General features: G+C 38.0%; 1 protein-coding gene across 5 annotated transcripts; it reads left to right on the top strand.

Annotated features, from left to right (window-relative positions):
* The first annotated feature begins 1,109 nt into the window (after window positions 1–1,109).
* Window positions 1,110–26,466, top strand: mapk15 (mitogen-activated protein kinase 15). 5 transcript variants are annotated; one of them, XM_052136000.1, is made up of 15 exons: window positions 1,111–1,198; window positions 1,445–1,619; window positions 10,516–10,614; window positions 11,579–11,608; window positions 11,893–11,983; window positions 12,277–12,407; window positions 12,499–12,662; window positions 12,760–12,899; window positions 16,841–16,898; window positions 19,297–19,434; window positions 20,192–20,297; window positions 20,571–20,892; window positions 23,611–23,714; window positions 23,946–24,089; window positions 26,016–26,466. In XM_052136000.1, exons 2-15 carry the CDS (start codon window positions 1,551–1,553, stop codon window positions 26,205–26,207), a joined length of 1,788 nt encoding a protein of 595 aa, XP_051991960.1. In that variant the 5' UTR covers window positions 1,111–1,198; window positions 1,445–1,550; the 3' UTR covers window positions 26,208–26,466. The 5 variants fall into 5 exon arrangements, with proteins under 5 accessions (XP_051991962.1, XP_051991964.1, XP_051991960.1 ...); XM_052136001.1 differs by having other exon boundaries at window positions 1,115–1,198; window positions 1,450–1,619; XM_052136002.1 differs by having other exon boundaries at window positions 1,110–1,619; window positions 23,632–23,714.

Here is a 26,466-nt window from a genome sequence, read left to right as displayed (position 1 = left end):
CACCAGATCTCAACCCAATAGAGCATCTTTGGGATGTGGTGGAACGGGAGCTTCGTGCCCTGGATGTGCATCCCACAAATCTCCATCAACTGCAAGATGCAATCCTATCAATATGGGCCAACATTTCTAAAGAGTGCTTTCAGCACCTTGTTGAATCAATGCCACGTAGAATTAAGGCAGTTCTGAAGGCGAAAGGGGGTCAAACACAGTATTAGTATGGTGTTCCTAATAATCCTTTAGGTGAGTGTATTTATTAATGTTGTGCTATATTTGTTATTCACACCATTTTGTGTGCAAACACAAGCTAACAATATCTGAAGTCTCAAAATGTAGAGGGTCAAAAACAGTTTACAAACAAAGTATTAACATTGACGACAACATTGACAGTTAACAAATTGTTTGCTCATCTGCAATATGTGTATTAGATGTTTCCTCTTGGAGGTCAATAAGACATTCAGCAGATTTCTTTGATACATTTATGGTTTAAAATATTTTGTAAATTATATCTTTTCTAGATGTTTAGCAGATGTTAATTAAAATGTGATGCTTTCCAGATGAAAAGATATGAAATAGACATCTCAGAGACATGTGTGTTTTTTGGAATAGCACAAATGTACACAATTGCAAACAAACATCTTGTGTCATTTTTCCTAAATTGTTTAACATAGATATATTGCTTGGTCAAAAAATATAAATGAACAAATATTGCAGATATTTGCAGCTCTGGCAAAATATGTAAAAATATATAGAAAAACGTTTTACATCTTACATAATAATATCAACATTAAACCATTATTAAACTGTCCCTCCATGACTTTTTGAATGGTGAAGGCTGGAACTAGAGTTGTTCCTTCAAAAAATAGGGGGACAAGGCTTCATTGTTTTTCAGGATTACCTGGTTATAACGAGTTTCCAGAATAATCTTCTAAATTGTGTCAAGTGTTGTTTTATATGTTTATTAATAACTAATTCGTCATAAATAGTAAGCAGGACCAAAGCAGTATAGGTATGGTTTTCCGAGCATGAGACAATCTTGAATGCTTTAGAAAAGATGCGGCTCCTTTAAGAGATCGCGTCCTCCAGACATAGTTGCGTCTCCATAACGACAAACAACAACAAACTGAAGCGATGCGCAACTTTCCAGCAGGCTATCTATTTTTTGTGAGTGATCGCTGTTATCAATGGTGAAATCCAAGAGGTACAGACATTTGAAGTAATTTTCCACACATATTTGCGTGAGACATTTATGGGAGGTTTAGCATTGAAAGAAGCACAGCGCCGTTTAAATATTTGTCTGGTCAATAGTGTTTAAGATTAACTCGCGATAAATTCGTACTTATAGTCTTATTCTACATGTTACGTACAGCAGGAAACGTTTGAGTAGGCCATAGGTATTGGAGTGATTTCAAAAGTTCTTATTTTAAGTGAGTAAATCTGTTCAAAGGTCAGGTTTTGGGAAATCCTCAAGCAGAAAGAGGTGAAGCTAAAGTTTCTATTCCTACCATGATCAGAACTCATTAAGATTGATCTTAAGATAAGAAAGAAAGATTATGGACATCACAGAGGTGGAAGAACACATCACCGTGAAGTATGAAATCAAGAGAAGACTTGGAAAAGGGGTAAGTACTACACTATGTTTTAAAGAGTGCCAACATAAACCTTAAACCAATTATTACCCGTAACAACCGTCCCGGGTAATGATTTGCTCAGCTAGGTTTTTTATTTGTGTCCTGTGTGTTACATGTTGGCCTGTTAAAAATAAGACAATCTTAGAGCTGTGTTTTCACCACAGTGCATCTCAGTGGGGAAATACTCTAATTCTTAACACTCATAGCCTATATATCATATGTGTGGTCATGAATTCGCTGTATAAACCAGACAGGCTGATTTATAAGAAGAAACATTTAAAGACTTAATCTCCCACATAAAACTCAAAATGGGCTACTGTTAGAAATAAAGAGTCTTCTAAACGATAGCAGTGCCTTTTTTCTCCGTCGTTTATTGAGTCGTGAATCAACACAAAGCATTGAACCAACGTTGGGGAGCAAAATAAAGAATAGAAAAGCTCGCCCTTCTAAAGTCTTGCATTCAAGGATATAGTGCTGAAACTAAGAGGGAGGTTTACAGTATTATCCAATGAGAACACGCATTACATCATACAGATATCACAGATAATCGATTCCATATGACAAAGGCTCCTTCGAATCCTAAGGATCCTTCGGACCTCTGTCATACACATTCATACAATATACACAAACATACAGAAAGAAAGAAATGAGGCAAGGAGGGGGCTCTGTACAACTCCAAGTTAATATGAAACAGATGTTTGAGAATGCACAGACACAGCATTTCTCTCTTGGACATAACTGAGATATAGACCTATTTCTAACAGTGCCCCTTTGATAATGACAGTTATAGTATAACATAATTATCACATTACATTATTCTCAGCATGTCCATTATTACAGAATAATACATGAAACATATTTCAATCAAACATTTCTTTCAAAGTCATTAGTACTTGATAGTTCTGTTTGCTAAGGCGTATTTGAGAGAATACAAAAGTATTCATACAAAGATAAATCAACATTCTAATGAATGGAATAATACGGCAAACAATAAATGAAAGGATTAACAGTATATCTCCAATTGGTATTAAAGAAGATACAAGTAATTGTTTCCAACTTGTAATCCAATCTCCAAACCCACAATCTATCATTAATTTGTCTTCTCTGTAATTCATCAACAATTTTTTCATATTATTTATACCATCAGCTATGATATGACCATCTTCATCATTTTCGGGTATATATGTACAAACATAACAGTCACTCTTTTGCATTAGTAATTGTAACAAACATAGGCCAAATAATAACATAAGTAGAATGCATACAGCAATCGATATAATGGAAGACATCCAGGGTGCAAACCACCCAAACACATTGGAAAATGTCCCCATATTCCCTGACGTTATCAGCTAATTCTTTATTCAACTTATCCCTTTCCTTTCATACCTTCATGAATTCACCATCATCATCAATGTGACCCAGGATGTATGTATAGCATTTGTCACCAAATATTTTTCATATTCCTCCTCTATCTTTAGCCAAGAATTAATCCAAACATTTAATACCTCTTGGCTATCCAACACTGTCTAGATATACTTCAGGGTCATTTGAGGCATCACATTCTATGTATCTTCGTTTCTGGATATTTACCCGTACCTTCATAACAAAGACATCTTCCTTCAACATTACCATAAAACATAAACCATCATACATTATTTCTAGGAATTAGAATTACACTTGTGACTCCTTGCTGTTGTGTTGATACTGAATGGGCATAGGCAAGCACGAACACCTGCCCTATGCAGAGTGTCAGTAGGAGTGTTTTCATGTTGACTGTTCCGAGTCCCTCCTCAGGTCCTGCTAATTCAAAGATCCCGGTTAGGCACTGGCGCTGCGTGTTCAGCTCCTCCAGTGCTTTCACCGTTCACCTTGAATCAGTAAGGCCCTCCTCTGGAGCAAGCTTCATGCGGCTTGCGTGGATCCACTGTGGTTGAAGATCAGTCAGCACCTCCGTTCGGGTCACCGGCAGTACAATAGTTGGGCCCACTTTGGCTCACCCAACTTCGTTGGTTTCAGATACTTCAACAGAACCTGCTGATTCGGAACAAATGAGTAGAGCTTTCTGCAGGCAGAGGGAGAGAGATATCATCATTTATGTCATTTAATATTTTAATGAGGGAACCCACATAATCCGCGATGATCACCTCCGTGTCACCTGTGGAAATATTGCCAGCGTGACCTCTGACCCAAGGGGTCGGGAAAGGTCTACCCATGAGAATTTCAAAGGGAGACATTTTTGTAGTGGCTGACGGAGACATTCTCATTTCCGTCAGTACGGCAGGCAATAAATCAACCCAATTTCTGCCCGTATCCAAGCACACTTTATTAAGACGTTCTTTTATCGTTTTATTCAAACGTTCCATGTTTGACGAAGACTGAGGATGATACGGGATATGAAAATGCCAATTAATACTAAGTTCTTTAGCTAACAACTGTGTTACTTTAGAAGCAAATGGAGTTCCATTGTCGCTTGCTATAACAGTTGGAATACCAAAACGCGGTATAATTTCTTTGGCAAGAACCTTCACTACTGTCTTTGCATCTTCTTTTCCACACGGAAAAGCCTCAGGCCACTTAGTAAATCGGTCAATAATCACGAGCAAATACTTGTGATTTCCACATGGAGGCATGTGTGTAAAATCGATCTGTAAATATTGGAAAGGAAGTTCAGGATGCGGTAAAGCATCATGGCTGATTGCCTTGTGCCTGTTTGTTTGCGCACACACCAGGCAAGCATCCAATATCAACAAAGTATTTCTTCGAACGTTCGCAATGCAGTATGATTGATTCAAATTTTGTATCACTTTCTCTTTTGACACGTGTGATACACCATGATAATGCCTACACAGCATTACAACAGTAGATGCTGGTAGCCGATTCTACCTTGTTTATCTCTTAAAATACCAACTTGATCTGGTTTTACTTCATTGGCTGCCCAATGAGTCAAATCATGTTGAGTAGGATTCAGCTTGTAAGATTTTAACATCCAAATCATTAATCAACGATGAATTCATCATCGGCACTTCATTGTTTTGTTCATTTACATGCGGACTACGTATTGCTTCTTTTGCTGCCCATTTCGCTACTTCGTCCGCAAATCTGTTACCTTTGGCCTTGTCAGATTCACCTGTTTTATGACCAGCTACTTTAATTACAGCAAGCTTTGATGGTTGCTGTGCTGCACTAATCAGCTCGGCCACAATGTTATGATGCGAAATAGGTTTTTCTTCGGAGGTTTTGAAATTTCTTTCCTCCCACAATTTAGCAAAATCATGGACTACGCCATACGCATATTTGGAGTCAGTATATATGTTGATACACTGACCTTTTGCCAATTGACAAGCTCTTGTTAAATCAATCAGTTCTGCAACTTGTGCTGATTTATGTGGCAGTGAATACACTTCAATTACTTTATTAGTCAATTCAACAATAGCATAACCACACAAATATGTACTGTCGTTTGGCTTAAAGCTGGATCCATCAATATACCAATGGATTCCCTCCTCCAGGACAGACGTGGAAACGTCTGGCCTGCAAGCAGTCGAAATTTGGATCCTGTTCAGGCAGTCGTGGTCGTCGCTCTCAAATTCACCTTGTGTCAGCAACCTATGCAAATGTACAGTAGGGCCATGAATAACAGAAGTTACTTTCAACGTTACATTAGCAGTAGCTAACAATATAGCCTCATAGCCAGAACGGCGTTGGGCAGTCATGTGTTGAGTCGAAATATTATGCATAATGGCTCCTACCTGATGAGAAACATGTACAATAAGAAGATGTGACAAAACAACCTTTTCAGCATCCCGTATCATGATTGCTGTAGCAGCCACTGCATGCAAACAAGCCGGAAGGCCCTTAGCCACCGAATCAAGGGTCTTAGATAAATAAGCTATTGGACGGAAAGTGCCCCCATGCTCTTGGGCCAGGATTGCTGCGGCTGTGCCACCACTTTCGTACACGTATAGATGAAAGTCTTGTGTGTAACAGGGTAGGCCAAGGGCAGGCAGCCTTAAGAGTGATGCTTGCAAATGTTTGAATGCTTGATTCATCTCACTTGTCCATGTAATATCGTCTTTGTCACCCAGCGTAGCTTCTCGCAGGATTTTGTCATACATGGAGCAATTAGGCACCCACAGGCGGCAGTAATTGACCAGTCCCAGGAAGCTTTGCATTTGCTTCCGTGTGGATGGATACTTAAATGTAGCGATGGCTTTGATCCTATCCGCAGACAGACGAACTTGGCCTTGTGACAGTTCATGTCCAAGGTAAGTGACTTTTCTCTGCACCCACTGAAGTTTGTCTCTAGATGCCTTGAAACCAGCTTCAGCCAGGACATTGCAAACAATCTTTGTTGCAGCAGCACACATGTCCTCAGAGGCACCGGTGACAAGAATGTCGTCAGCATATTGGAGCAAGCAGGTGTCTGGAGGAAGTTTGACATCTTTCAGTGTGTCGTGCACTACAGCGGAGAAAACAGCCGGAGAATCTCTGAACCCTTGAGGGAGACGTGTCCAACTGTATTGACAATTCTGAAAACAAAATGCAAACAGTGGCTGAGTATCAGGATGAACAGGAATACTGAAAAATGCGGAGCTTAAATCAATAACAGAATAAAATTTATGTTCTGAAGGAATAGAATTAATTATCGACTGAACTTCTGGTACAATAGGAGCAAGTGGTTTGATCAAATCATTAATTTTTCTTAGGTCTTGCGTTAAACGCCAAGTACCAGTAGCTTTCTTAATTGGATTGATTGGTGTATTATAAGGTGAATGAGTTCGCACCAGAATGCCTTGTTCAAAAGGTTTAAGTCCCTCCTCTTTATCCTTAGAAAGTGGGTATTGTTTCTGAAACACAGGCTTATTATGTATCAAATTCACCCTGTAGGGCTGGATATCTATTAACCCTACGTCATCCTTGTGTTCCGCCCACAATTTAGGGTTGACTCCCGAAATTTCTGGTATCAGCACAGTTGCAGACGAATCTTCCACAAGAGCACTTCCGGTGTCGGTTGTAATGGAAAAAACTGAAGGGAACAGAAGTGTCAAAGAGTTAGAGTCAAAATTCAATTTCATACCAAGTTTATGCATCAAGTCCCTACCTAACAGGCAGAATGGAGAATTCGGTATGATTGCAAATGAATGCATTTTAAACAACGTCGGTGCATCCTTAGAAGTAATTGGTAATGTGGGCGTCAATTCGCATTTCACAGGAACATTATTAATCCCCACAGAATTAATTTGCTTTCCCGTGACGGAGCCTGAGTACACATCGGAAGATAACGAGGACACCGAAGCGCCGCTATCAATTAAAAATATGTATGGTTTATGGTCAAAATTTAGTTCAAGGAATGGCAAAACATTTGATTTATTTGGATATTGCAACGAAAGTTGTGAAAATTCAGGCTCTTTGCTCTCGCACCGTCAGGCACGATTCCATTCAGTTGGATATCGTCCTGAATTTTTTACACTCTGTCTGTGGCCAGGAGGAAACGAAGGAGGAGGTTCTGAGCGTTTACCCATCTGGTTTCTATTTGGCTGTTGCTCAGTTCTTTGTCTGCAGGACTTTGCAAGATGCCCTGAGTGACCGCAGCAGTAACATTTAACAGGCTTTTTTGTGTAAACGAAGGGACGTTTTTGAGCCGCAGCATCAAACTGTAACATGATCGGAGTTTTCCCTTTGAAGGAAGCAAAAGCTCCAGCAGAGGAAAGCTCACGTAAACGCTTATCAAGGTCATCAATTGACATCGTTAAAAAATTATTCGTGGTGATAGCTATAACATCAGCCAGAGGCAACGGGTGAACCTTAAATCCTTCTGCAGTTTCCACGAACGGAATTGCAGTCGCAGCCTTCAAATCATGATACAGTTTATTTTTCACGGGCTCACACACTATAGGAGCTGAAGATATTCATAACTTCGGAGGGAAAGCGGGGAAGAGAAAGTTTTCCTTCTCTCTCCTCAGGCTGTTCACTGAGATCAGCACGTGGGGAGAGAATTTACGATCTTTATTATTTTTCCAGCCGCTTTATCTATGTCAGGTCCATGATCCCAGTACTTTTTCATCATTTCCCAAGTTTTATAGGATTGTTTCATATAATCAAAGTCCCATTCTGGATCACCCCAGTTTCCGTAGATCATGTCTTTCGCTGCAGACATGTCTGTATTTCTAAAGGATCCTTCGCAGGAAATGGATCTAATTGTATTTTACCCTCTGACCAGCCAGCTAAATTTGATTGATAAGGTTCCGTAAAAAGGCTTGATTATTTCTATCCATAACATCTTTCGAGATTCATTAAATAAAGGTGGATTTATTTTATTTCCCATTTTGAAACCACAAAAATATACACCTATAAACAAAATTCAAATAATCAAATAGAAAACAAAGAAGAAAAATGCTGCAGTGTCATTTGTTAGTAAAGCATTTTAGTCAAAGGAAGCAAAGAACGAAGAGGAATAGAGAAAGAGGAACTGTGCATTGATTCACTTCACAAAGCCCAAAAAAAAAACGACGGAGATTTTTTATGAAATATCTCACAACAATCCTTCTTACAAAAGTAAAGGATATCACACAACGAAGAAAATTGATCGGATCTTCTTTACGTTCTTCCCACAGTTTATCAAAAACTTACGGGGAAATCACCTAACAAAAAAGAGGGAATTCAAGTCTCTTTCTTTGTTCTTCCCGTATTTCATTAGAAGTATGAGGGAAACCTTCCCGCATTTATCAAAAATACGAGGAGACCGTACACTACTAACGATAAATAAACTTGATCATGTCCTTTATCGCCCTTCCGCATTAATTAAACACGAGGAGTCACCAGTCTCTGCTGACCAGTCTCTGGTGACCTATACGGTCTTTCAATAACGCAATCACGGCACTATCATAACATTATAATCATATACTTTAAAATTATTTCTCATCAAACAGCAAGAATCAACCCCTCAATTAAAGGAAACTTAGATTCTTACCGTTTGGAGAAATCCCGGACGAACCCCAATTGTTAGAAATAAAGAGTCTTCTAAACGATAGCAGTGCCTTTTTTCTCCGTCGTTTATTGAGTCGTGAATCAACACAAAGCATTGAACCAACGTTGGGGAGCAAAATAAAGAATAGAAAAGCTCAGCCCTTCTAAAGTCTTGCATTCAAGGATATAGTGCTTGAAACTAAGAGGGAGGTTTACAGTATTATCCAATGAGAACACGCATTACATCATACAGATATCACAGATAACGATTCCATATGACAAAGGCTCCTTCGAATCCTAAGGATCCTTCGGACCTCTGTCATACACATTCATACAATATACACAAACATACAGAAAGAAAGAAATGAGGCAAGGAGGGGGCTCTGTACAACTCCAAGTTAATATGAAACAGATGTTTGAGAATGCACAGACACAGCATTTCTCTCTTGGACATAACTGAGATATAGACCTATTTCTAACAGCTACTGTTTCCATTTATGCTGCCAGTTGGTAATCCTGTTAATTCATGCACATTTTAATTATATCACTTAAAGGAATAGTTCACCCAAAACTTTAAATTATCTCATCATTTTCTCACCCTCATGCCAGATGTGTATGACTTTCTTTATTCTGTAGAGAACAAATTGCGATTTTTAGAAGAATATTTAATCTCTGTAGGTCCATACAATGCAAGTGAATGGGTGCCAAAAAGTTTATGCTCCAAAAAGAACATAAAGGCAACATAAAAGTACTCCATACAACTCCAGTGTTTTAATCCATATCTTCAGAAGTGATATTATAGGTGTAGGTGAGAAACAGATCAATATTTAAGTAAATGTTTAATTAAAATTCTTCTCTCTGCCCAGTAGGCAATATCCATGAAAAATGTGAATCACCAAAAACACAAGAAGAAGAATGTTAAAGTTAAAGTGGACACTGACTGAGCAGTAAAATTTTACTTAAATATTGATCTGTTTCTCACCCACACCTATCAAATCACTTCTGGAGACTTTGATTTAACCACTGAAGTTTCCTTTATGTGATTTTGGACCTTGAAAGTTTTGGCACCCATTCACTTGCATTGTATGGATCAAAATATATTTTTTTAAACCTTCATTTGTGTTCTGCTGAAGAAAGAAATTCAGACACATCTGGGATGGTATGAGGGTGAGTAAATAATGAGAATTACAATTTTTGGGTGAACTATCCCTTCAAGGAAAATTAAGAATTGCAGCTCCTAAGTGAATGGGACAAAGAGTCTTATAATAAAACCACTTGACTTGACTTGACTTGAGTAATGTTTTAAGTAAAATCAGATATTACATAACAAGTTTGTCCTATAAGAAAAAGCATAGGAGAAGATGTCCATGACATTGTCAATTTATTGAGATTTATTTTATAAACAGCAGTCATCATGTTTATATTCTAAGTATAAAAAACATTGAAAAGCAGATACTCATCTTTAAAATTTTATTTAATTTAAAGTTATGAAGATATTTTTGTTTTGAATTCTTTTCTTTTTGCTTCCTACGTTGATTTTGATAAAGACAATTCTAAATGTTCAAAAAAATTAACAGGCCTACTGTAAATTAAGATTTCTGTGGCAAATGGTTTTCTGTAGTATTAGACTAAGCTTCTTTTAGATTGGAAATGTCAGACAAACATAAAAGATATGGTTAAAATAAGACAAAATCTTTACATTCAAGATATGTATGCCAAGAAAGGAAAGGGCACCTTCACGATTAGCCTATTAATGGAAAATATCATCTAAATTGTCAATATAGCAAATAACTGGAAATACCTAAATGAGGGTTTGATGGTAATCCTTCCTTGATGACTGATCAGTAAGTTTGTTTTTGTCTGTTTTTCTTCAATCAACTATAAATTGATTACATTGTTCTTTCTCTTCCATTTCTCACAGGCATATGGAATTGTTTGGAAAGCTGTGGACAGAAAAACAGGAGAGACTGTTGCTGTGAAGAAAATATTTGACGCTTTCAGGAATCGAACAGATGCTCAGGTTACAAAAAACATTAATAAAAATAAATCATTTATGAAGTGCAAGGGATTGACTGATATGGCAGCAGAATCTACTATTTTATACTAGTAGTTTTCCAGGTTTAGTGTTCAAAGACCCCATGAAATCAAAATTTGAGTCTGCTGTCTTTTAGTCCATGACTGTTAGCTTTGAGATCTTCTATATGGTAGTATTTTCCTAAAGGCTTGGTCAAATTTACCTTTGCATGGTGAAATTCCGTGCAATGGACTTCCACCCAAAGAATTCACCCTGTGGATTTCAAGTGGATTTCAAGTTTGGTAAACTTTGACTGGAGAGTTTGCAGCATTGACCAATAGGAAGTTGCTTTGTTTGGCAGTGACCTTTGAGCAGGCAGTGCTTCATACACAGCTACAATGAATATTCTCAATAGACAAGGATATGACTTTAGCTGTGAGATTCTTTTTAACTTCCAGAGTTTTAAGCATTAAAAAGTTGCTGATTTGCAATTAGTTGTTTTTTAGTTTCACATGCACTCAACATTTGTCCATGTGTTCTTCACCCGCAGAATTTCGCCATGCAAAGGTAAATGTTACCATTCCTTAAAAGGTGACAAAATTAAGTTTTAGCAGGTATGGAAATAAAAATAAAAAAAATCTGGAAAATACTGGAACATCTTTCTGAAAAAATTGACAAAAAATATTAATGACCCATCTTGCATTCGCTAATTTTGACCAATGAAACAGTTTCTAAAATGTCTGCCAACTAATGCTGAATAATAACTAGTAGCAAATCATGTTCATGGCTGTAATGTAATTTAAAGCCTATTGGCTGTTTAAAAAAAAAAAAGCTAATTTCATAGGGGATTTGATCAGTTAGTCCAACAATATATATATATATATATATATATATATATATATATAAAACATTTATAACTGTCTGTCAAATCCACATATGTGTGTGTTTTTTTTTTGTTTCTTTTTTATAGAGAACATTCAGAGAAATAATGTTCCTTCAGGTAAGAATATTTCCTTTGACTATATCTTGTAATCAAATCATTTTCTTGCTAAGTAATATCAAACCCTTAGTGTGCTCTTACGTGTATGGAGCAACCACCATACCCAGAGTAGGCCTACCTGTATTCTCCTCAGGAATAGTCCACATCATTTACTTTTGAAATCCAGACAACTAATAATTGACACACATACGATATATATGAGTGTTAAGAATTCGAGTATTTTCCCATTGAGATGCACTGTGGTGAAAACACAGCTCTAAGATTGTCTTATTTTTCCTTTGCAGGAGTTTGGGGACCATCCTAACATAATCAAATTACTGAATGTAATCAGAGCCCAAAATGACAAAGATATTTACCTTGTGTTTGAATATATGGGTAAGACATCATTTGTGTGCTCTTTGATGAAGTTGAACTCACTTATCTTTAGATCAGTACATTTTATACCTGTATGCTTTAGTTCTTCTATGTATCTGTGGATTAGAGAAGCAATATCTAAAGAAAATAATTTAAATGTACCTGTATAACAGTAGGATAAATATAATGCAATATAAAATTATTTAGTAGAAATATTGATGCTTACAGAAGAGGGTGTATGCGGTCATGTGATTTTGTCTCAAATCTAAAAAATGCTAAAACTGCATTCAAACCAACCATCCTTTTCTTCTCAGACACAGATCTGCATGCAGTAATAAAGAAAGGAAATCTGTTGAAAGACATTCATAAGTGTTATATAATGTACCAGCTTCTTAAAGCGACAAAATACCTTCATTCAGGCAATGTCATACATAGGGACCAAAAGGTAAGCCATTGTACAAACCCTTAATATTGTAACTTTTTGCTTAGAAAATCAGTGCTGGTTTTAATTATTTATGTCTTTGTATCTACTATAGCCATCCAACATGCTACTAGACTCAGATTGCTTTGTGAAGCTGTGCGACTTTGGCTTGGCAAGATCCCTGTACCAGATCCAAGAGGATGCTGTCAACCCCGCCATGACAGAGTATGTAGCAACAAGATGGTACAGGGCCCCTGAAATTCTCCTGGGATCCACTAGGTACTTGGCCCCTAAAATACATTATTTTAAAGCATATAAAGTCAGTAATAGTTCACATTAATAGGTAATCAGCTTGCTTCTGGATGATAATGATCAGGTACACTAAAGGTGTTGATATGTGGAGTGTGGGATGCATCCTGGCAGAGATGCTCTTGGGCAAGCCGCTCTTCCCTGGGACTTCAACCATTAATCAAATCGAGAAAATCTTAAGTGCCATTCCACATCCTTCTACAGAGGGTAAGTTTGTTTCTCACATAAGGCTTGCTCATTCAGACAACAACAAAATAACACCAAAAGACACAAGTCCTCTATTAACACACTTGTATTGCGGCACTTTTCACGTATCCTTAAGATTAATCGCTTATGTTGTAGCATTTCTCATTTGTTCATTTTTGAATGAAGGCATCTGCTAAATCAGTGGTTCTCAACCTTTTTTTGATGACCCCCAAACTCAATATTGGTGTTATTTGCTGAATCTGCTCAATGTAACTTTGATGCACAATTTTTACATTTTATTAATAAATTCAGCAGGCTTATGTCGTGAATGTGAGACCAAACCTTGCGTTTCTTGAATTCAAGCAGATTGAGGGCTATATCTGGGGCCCAAAAAAGGAATATGCAACAACAGAAAAACGTAAAGACGCTCTGGAGTCATGAGTTCTAATCCAGGGTGTGCTGAGTGACTCCAATCAGGTCTTCTAAGCAACCAAATTGGCCCGGTTTCTAGGGAGGGTAGAGTCACATGGAGTAACCTCCTCGTGGTCGCTATAATGTGGTTCTTGCTCTTGGTGGGGCACGTGTTGATTTGTGTGTGGATGCTGCGGAGAATAGTGTGAAGCCTCCACATGCATTATGTCTCCATGGTAATGCGCTCAACAAGCCACCTGATAAAATGTGCGGATTGACGGTCTCAGACCGGGAGGCAACTGAGATTCATAATCTGCCACCCAGATTGAGGCGAGTCACTATGCCACCATGAGGACTAAGAGCACATTGGGAATTGGGCATTCCAAATTGGGCAAACCTAGCAAAAAAGTATGAGCTTCCAAATTCACATTTTTTATTATTTACAGGTAAGAAGATATTTATTAACAAAAGTTAAAATAAAATAAATACAAATGGAAATGCATCCAATAATAATTATATAATTGATACAGACAATACAACTAATCCAATAAAAACTTTAGGAATTTTAAAGAGTGCACTTGAAAAAGATATACAGGACAATCTGAATAAAATTGTATGTAGGTGGGAGGATGAATTAAAAATAAACATTAGTCAATAAGACTGGGAAGAAATATCATATAATACGTTCCATACTACTCAATCCAGTGTTTGAAGGGAATATTCTTGGCAGATAAAAATGAGATGTTGTTCAAAGTAATTAAAATAGCATGGTAAAAGGGGATTGTTAGAGAAATTGTGGAGAAAAGAAGGCTCATTACAGTCAAATTCTATATGAGTGCTTTAAATTGACAAATTATTGGAAAGAAGTGATTAGACAGGTTAATTTAATATTTAACTGCACAATAGAAATACATCCTAAAAACCTTATTTTGTGTAAAATGCCATTGTCTTTAAGAAATAAAACTGAACTAAATATATTTATGGTAATCAGAATGACAGCTTTGAAACAGATTATAAAAAACTGGCTTAAACCAGAACCCCCATAATTAAAAGGATGGAGAGAAACGATTTTCAGAAATATACAAAATGGAGAAAGTATACATTTAAGATTAATAATAAAAGTATGGGATGTGAACATAAATGGGATTTATTTAAAATATTAATGAATTTAGATAGATTGTTTCCTCCAGATTCTTGATTTTTGAACCAAATTAATTAAAATACAAGGTACGATGTTTCTCATTTAATATAAAAAAAGATGATGCCCTTTCTTTCCACTTTATTTGAAATAAAATATAATATATATTATTTATCAAATGTGTTGTGAATTGTTATTTGATATGGTTTTTCAAAATAACATTGTGTTTTTTTATTTCTCTTTCTTGATGTACAATTTGTACATTGTCTTTAATAAAACCAAAATGCAAAAATAAAATCATAATGTTTTTTTACTATCGATTAATAAAAATGAGGGCACTTGGAATACTGTATGCAAAATAATTGATATGCAAAAATAATATATAATTGATATGCTTAAATTATTATAACTTCAAGTAAAATACTGTATGTTCATCTCCATGAAAGAAAGGAGGGGTTTGGGTGGCATTCACCTTTCCTAGCAATCTTGAGCTTTGAATATTTTAAAAATTATTATTTTTTGCAGGTATCATATTAATCCATCTTACTGGCTGTTTTATAGATGCCTAATATATTTTGTTTATATTTTCAAAGATATTTTTTTCTATGGCTAAAGAGGGTAAATGAAAAGCAATACAATTTTAAATAAAATACAACACTCTTCCTGAAAATCTACATTTAGATACTCAAATATATAATTGATCATGAAGAGTCGATTTTGTGGATTTCTAAGATTTTATTTGTAAAGTGTGCTTTAAGAGACACAGGGGAGTGATTTGATTGCATCAGATATGTAATTTTACTCACAACTGATTGGTTCAGCATCTGTTAGCGATCTGTAATCCAGAATGAAACCTGCTACGGAGCAGGTCAGCCATGTAGCGTAAATTGCTATTGACACCGCTAAAAGCAGACCAACTTTCAAGGTACCTAAAACTTGGAGTTGAGGCAAACTAAACTAAAACTTACCTGGCTAGCCACCGAAACTGGCTTCATGGTACAGGCCTCTACTATAACTAGTGTTGTCACGGTACCAACATTTCAGTAGTCGGTACCAATACCATTGAAATTTCACGGTACACAATACCATTTTCTGTACCAAAGCAAAAACAGGTTACTAAACAACACTCTTTTATTAACAAAGTTAAAGTTTTAATAGAAAGGCTTTGCCATGGCAAAATAGTGGAAGAACTTCCTGTTCAATACAAAACCAGGGAGGGGCTCTCTCAGGTGGAAGCAACCGATGAGCCAAATGTCTGAGACCGCATGTATAATAATAAAACAAAATCTTGGGTAGGCCTAGCCCACCTTTGTCAATCGGCCTATATAACTTATTGAAATGTAATCTGGGATGCTTACCATTCCAAATTAAGGACATCGCTATACTATCAAATTGCTTGAAATTAGAGGGGGTCATCTACAGGGAGAGATTGTAGCAGGTTGAATAGTTGAATTTTGGAATACAATTTGTTTTAATAGCATTAACCTTCCCAATCATAGATAAATCTAATGAAGCCCACCTGCCCACATCGCTTGAAAACGTTTTTATTAAGGAGTCAAAATTACCTCTAATCAAATCACACAAATTTGCTGGGAATTAAATACCCAAATACTTAATGCCCTGTTTGGGCCACTGGAAGGCGCCAAGCTGAAAAGCCGTACACTGTCAGAGCCAAAGCTTTGGATTTAGACCAATTGACTCTATTGGGGTCGGAGACGAATATTAAAATATCATCTGCGTAAAGCAAAAGCTTATGCACCATACCTCCCGCCACCACACCTTGAAAATAAAATGTATTTCTTATCGCGACTGCTAATGGTTCCAAGGCAAGACAGAACACTAATGGGGAACGAGGGCAACCCTTCTGGGTGCCCCTATCCAGAGTAAAATAATCTGAAATGAATCCATTTGTTTGTACCACCACTACCAGGTGTATATAAAGTAACTTAATCCATCTAATAAAAATATGTCCGAACCTATATATTTCCAAATCCTTAAAAAGATAATCCCATTCTACCATATCAAAAGCCATTTCAGTGTCAAGTGAGATGGGAGCAACCAGAGTCTGATCATTCGCTACTGACCACATGATAAACAATGGCAAAAACACATTCGTGTGAACGGCCCTTAACTCGTCTGTTCGAGCGTGTCTGTGAGTGCACGAAACAAGTTCAATAAGCCTGTTTATTTTTTCATTAATTACAAACCCGACCCAAACCCGAAGTCCTATTTGAAAAACTGACACAAACCCGGCCTGAAACCCGTCGGGTTCTTGGGTCCTGTCGGGCCCGTGTCGGGTTGCAGATCAGTTAGTTTAATTATTTATTTCAATTGAAAACATGCCAACCTTCACCAAGGGAGGTTAGATTGTCTTTTTAGCTATTCTCCATTGCCTTTAATGTATTTTTTGTAGATGTATTGGCCATCAGATCAGAGTATGGGGCTTCGGTGATTCAGAGAATGCTGCTTAGGTATGTGAAGTTTTCTTAATTTTTAGCCAAATTATTAAATCTCAACTTGGTCATAGTTCATTCTATACATGGCTCTTAAAGGAATATTCCTAGTTCAACATAAGTTAAGCTCAATCGACTGCATTTGTGGTAGAATGTTATCAAAAAAATAAATAAAAAAAAATCGAGGTGACTGGGGCCAATTTCTGGAGGGTTTAAAGGCAGAAATGTGAAGCTTATAACTTTATGAAAGCACTTATATTAATTACACTGTTAACAATTGTGTATAATTTGAGCTGTAAAGTTGTTTAAATTGTTTTAAGTCATTTTAGGGTTTACAGCATTACGTTGTCATACAGCATTATTGTTTACATGTTGTGACTATACTTTTAAACCATTGAGTATTTTTTTTCCAGATTAACAATTTTTATTCATTCTTACAAATGAAACAGAAAAGAAAAACATGTATACACAGAATCAACTTTTAACCCCCATTATTCCCTTTCCCCCTCCCAATCCCCAACTCCACCCTGACCCTCAATAAATATCCCTGTGGTCAAAGCCTAAGCACACACACACAAAGATCAAAGATCCCCCATTTAGCCTTAACAGACTGTAGGGGCAAGTGAGGTTAGCGAGCACCTATGAAGGCCGGAACGGTACACGAGGGGGTGGGTGGCCAGCGCCACGCCCGACCGCCTTTGTCTCCCCAGTGGCGATGTTTTACACACCACACCAGGTACTCATTTTAGGCTGAGTCGACCTAGGGGAGGCCCGGGTCCGGTTCAGATAATCGCCACTGAGCCATGAGCAGGAATCGAACTCGGGTCGCCAGGCTCGCTAACCGCTACACTACCGCTCCCCACCAAAAGAAAAACATGTATACACAGAATCAACTTTTAACCCCGATTATTCCCTTTCCCCCTCCCAATCCCCAACTCCACCCTGACCCTCAACACATATCCCTGTGGTCAAAGCCTGAGCACACACACACACACACACACAACACACACACACACACACACACACACACACACACACACACACACACAAATTAATAAAACAAATAATGTTTTTTTAAACAAATAAAGAGAGGAAAAAAATAAAGAATTCCACAAATGATACAATTTACAAATTCAACCATAATCATGTTTCACTCCACATGGTTCTCACTAAGAGCCTTCCAGAAAGTATTTGTCCCATTTCTTCCCATTGATGTCTAATCTACCAAGCTGTTTATGTGACATCTTTTCAAATGCTGCCACCCTGCCCAATTCGGTGAACCATACTTGAAATGAGGAAGTGTCTTATAACTTTCATCCTTTAAGGATTATCTGTCTACCAATAATTGCACTCGTTTGGACCCAGCTTTTTGAATATTTGTCACCTACTTTAATAACTGCCCCATCACCCAATATACATAGTCTGGGGTAGAATAAAAATTGTGTGTCCAGAGCCTCAGATAAAATTCTGGACTCTTACACAGAATTCTTGAATCTTAGTGCAGAATCACAGAGCATGGGGTGACAACTGACATTACCAGCAGGCAGCTGTATCATTTAAACCAAACCTAAACAATCTAGAGGGAGTCCAGCAGAAACTATGCAAAATCTTAAACTGAATAAGGCATTAATAAGGCATACCCTTGCATTTCTAGACATAGTTTTAATATTTTTTTTTATTCTTTCCCACTGTTCATCCTCCAATACCAAGTTCAAATCTCTTTCCCATAACCTCTTAAGATCTGTTAAGGCTCCATCACCCAGACTCTGAATCAACGAGGAATAATACACTGATGCTTCTGGACTCTTTGCACCATACAAAGAGTGTCTGCAGCCTTAGGGGGCTGTGTACTACCACCAAATATAGCACAAGTAAATGGCACAGCTGTAAATACCTGAAAAACTGAGACCTAGAAATCCCAAATTGCTTGGTTATATTTTCAAATGATCTCAAATCTCCATTTTCATAAAGGTCACCAAGTGTAGTTACACCCCTCTCAAGCTATTCTTTCCAGCAAAAGGGGGAATTGTTAATACATAATTAGCAAGTTCTGCCAGATACTTGAGGAAACATTTAAGTAAGTTTCAGAATTGAATATAAGAAAACAACAACATTTTGGGGAGGCCTTAACCTCATTTGTCAATTGGTATATGTAATTTAGAAACAGTGAGTATTTTAACATTTACTGATTGGCCCCATTCACTTCCATTGTAAGTTCCTCATCATTACCCAGATTTGTGCTTTTTTTTTTTTTTTATAGAAAAGGAGAGACGAGTCGAAATAAAATGTGTGGTAATCAACATTATGTCATAAATGCAGTTGATTTAGCTTAACCTAAATTGAACCCGGAATATTCCTTCAAGCTGACCTTGAATTATTACACAGATGTGGATGTTTGATGTGGATATGTGTTCAGACCACAGGTTCCATTAGATGAAATTCTGCCGCCATCAGTACCACCTGATGCTCTTGATTTAGTGCAACGCCTGCTTGTTTTTAATCCAGACAAGAGACTTAATGCAGAGGAAGCTCTGCAGCACCCTTATGTGTCCAAGTGAGTTGAAGTTTCTCTTTATTGTCTTATTTAATATTTAAACAGTCAACATGAAATCAAAAAGGACCCTGTTCCTTAATGCATGTTCCTGGTCTTGTCGTGCATGACTCTTCAGTATACTGTGTTCCAGTGAGATTGCTCCGCTTCTGAAACAACTTTTCTTTTTGGGATACATTGACACCACATTGGTTAATGGTAACCAATAATTAAGCAGCTATTTAGGCATTGTTTTAGACTCCTGTTGTAGGTCTTTTTAGCCTTTTTAAAATCTTGCCAACAGTTAATGCAGTAATTTAATGCCACTTAATGTTAATGTAATAAAGGTTATTATGGCAACAATAGCAAGTAATAATAGATTTGACAAAGAAGTGTTACCACTGAGATATGTCAAGATGTTAGTGGTGTTTCAGAAGGGGAGCAGTCCTCCAAAAGTGACTAAAAACTTGCATTCAGGTCTGGATCCATTCTGGTATGGAATGCCCACTTTTCATCTAATCAATTCCCGGTGGATTAAATCACAATAATCTTCTGAAACCGCCCTAATATTTTAATTTTTCACTTCTACAGACATCACATTGCCCTTTCATGTTTACAGTAAGCACATTAACATATGATCCTTGAAGAATAATTATAAAACTCACTGGGTCATATGATAATGTAATAATGATTTAATTATTATAACTGAATTAATCAATGGATAGATTAATGAATAATAAATAAGTAAAAATATCTTTCCTCTTTCTTCATTTCATGTAAGATTTCACAATCCTGCCCGAGAACAAAGTCTGAACTATGATGTCATTCTACCAGTGGACGATGACGTCCAACTCTCTGTTACTCAGTACCGAAACAAGCTCTATGAGGTTAGAAAGCATGTGCACACATCAGGACAACAGTGAAAGTATTTCTGTGCAAAAGAAAATATCAAACTCTACAGAGCAGTCATAATGTTATGATTGTACACAGTCATGTGATTTCTGTGTCATAGTGACAGAAATGTATTTCCTTCAGGAAAGGGCACAGCTTTGTTATGTAGCATTTTTGTCACATTGACTAAACAAATAATTGGTTACTTAGCCTTATTTACAGTAATATCATAGCAAAAATTCAAATCTTCATCTTCTCAATTTCAAAAGATGATCCTGGAGAAAAGGACCTGTCGACAAATGCAAAAACAACCTTATTTCAAGAAGAAAATAGTGGAAACCACAGAAGTGAACGGAAACAGTGGAATGGACAAAAGCAAAGAAACTTTTCAGGGGGAAGGCATGCATGGAGAGGAAGGAGATAATGAGAGGAAATCTCCCAAAGACAAGAGGAGCCATAATGGAACTGCACCGGTTATTGCAAAACCTCTCAGTAGGCCTGAGCAAACACACACAGCTATTGAGAACACCAGCCCAGCAGTGAGCCCCAATGCAGTCAAAAAGTCCTATAACCCCATCACACACATGCCAAGTGAGTTCTGTTTAATAGTGGCTGAATAATCACACTTGTTCACCACATTAATACAAATAATAATAATGTAACCCTACTGATAAGAGATGAATTACACTTAAACTTATAAACAGGAAAATGTCTCCGGTTACACATGTAACCTCGGCTGCCTGAGATGAAGGGAACGAGACATTGCAGTGAACGCTTTGGGGAATTATTTTTCCATGACCTAGTTGAAGCCCTTGTATCATAACGCCAATCTTATGATTGGCAATTGTGTTTGAGCCCCACCCTTTTCTAGGTTATAAAACCTCACGAACATGTTCTGTGAAGTCCATCCTGCTGCTAAATGAATATCCTGTAGGTATACACCATTTGTCCATGGTCACGAAGAGGCCATGTCTAATTGAAAGCGCCTTCATGCCAATAGGGCTATCATGCCCTGTGATTCATAAGCGAGGGCAATCGCATCAACAATCCAGTGAGATGAAAGTGCCCTTTGTGCATCCTCCACAACAAAGAGCGAGCTGATCTGACAGTCTAAATTGGCGAGTATGTTTGTAACAAATAAACAGACAGCTTCAGTTCCTCCGGCTCTCGGCGGCCAGCAGTGACCCCTCCGTCAGTCTACATAAAGGTTTAATGGTATAAATGAAATTAAAACAACATAAACAAACAGACACACATGAGGCCATGAGCGTCTCTCTCTCTCTCGAACAGACGTCTCCGGCTGCCCCTTATCTTGCTCTCCCGCTGATCAACTGATTTAGCGCCGACCATGCTCCATCATGGCTTGGCCACGCCCTCCTCGTCGCAAGAGAAAGCTTGCAGGTGCACTATCTGAGCCCTGAAGGGTGTGGAAAGCACCTTAGGCACATAGCCTTTTTTGGGTTTGATGCTGGCTTTTTAAAGCCCCGGACCGAATTCCAGACACGAACTGTCGACAGACAGTGCCTGTATATTAAAATCCCGTTTGACTGAGGCCAGAGCCAACAGCAGTGCCGTCTTTACGGAGAACACACGTAACTCAACAGATTGCAATGGTTCGAATGGGAGGCTCGTGAGTGCCCTCAGCACCAGATTTAGGTCCCATGTTGGAACTATAACAGGGCGAGGGGGGTTCAAGCCCCTCGCTCCTCTAAGGAAATTTATGATCAGATCATGTCTGCCAATTTTAGGAGCCAGCCTCTGGGGCATAAAATCCTAATTTGGTCGCTTCGTAGACCTTAAGTGTTGACAGAGTAAGACCTCCGTCCAACCGCTCATGAAGGAATGTAAGAATCTTCCTTATGGAACAATTCACTCTGCTGCGTGAGTCTTTACTACGTGAAAAGCACCAATCCACAAACATACGCCATTTTAGTGCATAGAGGCATCTTGTATAAAATTGTTTTCATTACAGTTTGAGACAATTCAGGCTCGTTTTCTGTGCTCTTTTCAGGGGCCATACGTATAGGTTCCACAGCTCTGGCTGGGGATGCCAAATTGTGCCCTACGCTTTAGAGAGCAGATCCCTCCTCAGTGGTATTTCCCATGGAGGACCGCCTAATATCTTCATCATTTCCAGAAAACATGGGCCTCTCGGACTTTGCTGATGACAGAATGGAGGAGGCGTACTGGGGGAAACGCATATTTGCATTTGTCGGCCACTTGTGGGCTAAGGCGTCCACTTCTAGCGGGGCTTGGGACATGGAGTACTAAAAAGGGGAGTGTGCTGTCTCTGCGGAGGCAAATACATTGAATTCCACTTCGCCGAACATATCCCAACTCTTCAGAACCGTCTGAGGACGAAGTCTCAATTCCCCCACTACCAGTCCCTGGCATGACAGTATGTCTGCTCCGCAGTTCAGACGGACAGAACATATGTTGTGCGCAGGGAGAGGAGATGGCACACACTCCACATGAGGAGGCTCATCACTGATGGCGATCGAGTGCCACCTTGGTGATTTATGTATGCCATCACTAGCATATTGTCTGACCGAATCAGAAAGTGATGATTCACTATATGGAATGGAAAGCTTTCACCGCTAAGAATTCTGCTAACATTGTAGAACCTCAAATATGGCCAGTAATAGCCAATCGTCAAATAAATTCAGAATGTGTACGCTGATCATTTTCCAGATGGGTGAGTGGCCAGTGCACGCTCCTCGCCCTCGCTGGGGGAAGGCTTTTCCTGGCCTGGTGATTCACTGTCAGGCCAAGCCTTGATGAAATTGAAGGTTCACTTGTTGTTCTGTAACTTCTTTATTCCTCCTTTATACATTTTGGCATGAGATTAATGTGACAGAATCACTTTCTTGACCCCCCTCCCCCCAAAATATGTATTTAACTTGAAAAGTAGTTATTCTCCTAAAAGGACAATTTAGACACTTTACGGCTCAAACTTTAAATTATGTTTTAACAACTAGCTTTAACTACTTTACATTTCTGTTTTGAACCCCTCCGAAATGCTGGCCCCATAGACTTCTTGTGTAAGTGCTGTAAACACTTCTGTATTATTGCTCTTTAAAAATATATATATTTTAAATGATTTTCTCTGCTAATCAACATTTTGCCACAAATGCTGTCAATTGAGCTTAACTTTAATTGAACCCAGAACATTTCTTGAATGTGCAAATAGCTCAATGTTTTTGGTCATTGAATGTCTTGGTTTCAATGTTTATGGTCAATGAAATCATAGAATAAAGTACAAATTGTTCAGTCATAAAAGATATTTGTTTATTTTTTCAAATGATTTAGTCAAACTACACTACCCCACAGGAGTACCTCATCTTCACCGAATCGGAAAGAGGATTCAGGATTCTGGAAGTGGACTACCTATAGATGGGGCTAATGGCTTTGTGGTATGTCCTAAGGACTCTCCTGACATTCATTTTAGAAATGAGTTATACTCTAATTTAGTTTTGTTTTAAAAAGTTATTATGGGGCAAATATATTTATTATTAAGCTTTTATTTTTTATATGAATATACTTAATTATAACACATTTATTTTTGTTTCCAGTCATTGAGTAATACTAATTAGCTGGTCTCTACAATGTATAGTGAATGTATAGTGTTTCTTTGTTTCCATCAGGGTGTTGACCAGCGTGGTCGTTCTGCTCCTGTGACACGCACTCGCTCTTTCTCTCTCACACTAGCACAGCCCCAAAACAATCCTTTGCTTCGCAAGGATGAACCCACTGTTTCCCCTGGGCTATGTGTCACTTCTGCTCGCCTGGTGAGTGTGCCATCTGACAATCTTTTTTTCCACAATTAATGCCAATAAATAATAAATAATCTGGCTTGGGTTGAATACTGATGCCTTTTTTGTTTTGTTGTGAAATCAGTGATTCAAAAATGCATAAAAATCATGTGACTCACTCTTGTTGACCGTGACCTGGGAGCAATTTATCCTGCCAACAAAACCCATTGGTTTAGTTTTAAACTACGTAATATGATCAAAAGCATTGCCACATATCATGATACATTTGATACCTACAGGTGTATGCAAAGGTTTAGGCACCCCTGACAATTTCCATGATTTTCATTTATAAATAATTGGGGGTTTGAATCAGCAATTTCATTTTGATCTATCAAATAACTGAAGGACACAGAAATATATTCAGTAGTGAAATTAGGTTTATTGGATGAACAGAAAATGTGCAATATGCATCAAAATTGAAATTAGACAGGTGCGTAAATTTGGGCACCCTTGTCATTTTATTGATTTGAATACCTGTAACTACCTAGCACTGATTGAAAACAAAGATTGTTCAACATTATGGTTTAGGGGAATGCTACAAAAAAGCTATCACAGAGATTTAAGCTGTCAGTGTCCACTGTGAGGAACATAGTGAGGAAATGTAAGACCACAGGCACAGTTCTTGTTAAGGCCAGAAGTGGCAGGCCAAGTAAAATATCGGAGAGGCAAAGGCGAAGGATGGTGAGAATGGTCAAAAACAGCCCACAGACCACCTCCAAAGACCTACAACATCATCTTGCTGCAGATGGTGTCACTGTGCATCGTTCAACAATTCAGCGCACTTTGCACAAGGAGAAGCTTTACGGGAGAGTGATGCGGAAGAAGCCTTTTCTGCACACACGAAATAAACAAAATCACTTGAGGTATGCAAACGCAGATTTGGGAAAGCCAGCTTCATTTTGGAAGAAGGTGCTGTGGACTGATGAAACAAAGATGGAGATATTTGGTCATAACAAGGGGCGTTATGCATGGCGGAAAAATAACACAGCGTTCCAAGACAAACACTTGCTACCCACAGTTAAATTGGTGGAGGTTCCATCATGCTGTGGGGCTGTGTGGCCAGTGCCGGTACTGGGAGTCTTGTTAAAGTTGAGGGTCACATGGATTCCACTCAATATCAGCAGATACTTGAGAATAATGTAGAGGAATCAGTCACAAAGTTGAAGTTACACTGGGGCTGGATATTTCAACAAGACAACGACCCAAAACACTGCTCAAAATCTACTCTGGCATTTATGCAGAGGAACAAGTACAATATTCTGGAATGGACATCCCATTCCCCAGACCTGAATATCATTGAAAATCTGTGGGGTGATTTGAAGCGGGCTGTCCATGCTCGGCAACCATCAAACCTAACTGAACTGGAGATGTTTTGCAAGGAGGAATGGTCCAAAATACCATCATCCAGACTCCAGACACTCATTACAGGTTATAGGAAGTGTCTAGAGGCTGTTATTTCTGCTAAAGGAGGCTCAACTAAGTATTGATGTGATATTTCAGTTGGGGTGCACAAATTTATGCACCTGTCTAATTTAGTTTTGATGCATATTGCTCATTTTCTGTTCATCCAATAAACCTCATTTCACTACTGAAATATTACTGTGTCCTTCAGTTATTTGATAGATCATAATGAAATTGCTGATCCAAACACCCAATTATTTATAAATGAAAATCATGGAAATTGTCAGGGGTGCCTAAACTTTTGCATAAGCCTGTATAAGGAGGTCTTACCACCATCAGTTCAATGTCTCCATGTTACTTTGTTCCTTGTTTTCATGCTGTGTATAGATGTTTTTATTTTATTTTAAACATTTGTCTCAAATAGGTTACCTTCATTACTTAGTAGCTGTCTCATAAAAAAAAAAATTCTGTTTAATGATGTCTTGTGTTCTGATTGTACAGAACCAGCGTTCTAATTCGCAGTCACGTGATGCCAAGCCTCCTCCAAGGTTTAGCAAGAAGGTGTTCCAGAGTAATTCAAATGTTTCTGCAGCTGGAGATCCTCGCGCCAAACTAGGCAGTTACTCTCAGGCGTACGGGACTATCAGCAAGACCGGACTGGACAATCTTTTTAGGAATTACCACCAGTTTTAAAATATATGGTGTTTTGGAATCTCCCAGATCAAATAGAAATGACTGTCATTGAGTCTGTGGATTTTACATACATTTAACACATTAATGCCTAACTAACTCAGTCATCAGATGCTGTGAAGTATATTGCCATTATGGAAATCCCAGATTAGTGCTGCCAATGACATGATTCTGATCAGTTTATATTCAGGTGTCAACTTCTTGTTTGTAAATATGCGGTGAAAATATTGATTAAACTAAAGAATCTCTTAGAATTAAAAGG

Source organism: Xyrauchen texanus, chromosome 10, assembly GCF_025860055.1.
Source record: "Xyrauchen texanus isolate HMW12.3.18 chromosome 10, RBS_HiC_50CHRs, whole genome shotgun sequence".
NCBI lineage: Eukaryota > Metazoa > Chordata > Actinopteri > Cypriniformes > Catostomidae > Xyrauchen > Xyrauchen texanus.
This window is presented reverse-complemented; position numbering and strand designations above follow the sequence as displayed.

Excerpts from the sequence above, each read along its gene's own strand:
- mapk15 (XM_052136000.1), top strand. The coding sequence starts at position 1,551 with ATGGACATCACAGAGGTGGAAGAACACATCACCGTGAAGTATGAAATC. Across the intron at positions 1,620-10,515 it reads AGAGAAGACTTGGAAAAGGG|GCATATGGAATTGTTTGGAA; the intron begins GTAAGTACTACA and ends CATTTCTCACAG. Across the intron at positions 10,615-11,578 it reads GGAATCGAACAGATGCTCAG|AGAACATTCAGAGAAATAAT; the intron begins GTTACAAAAAAC and ends TCTTTTTTATAG.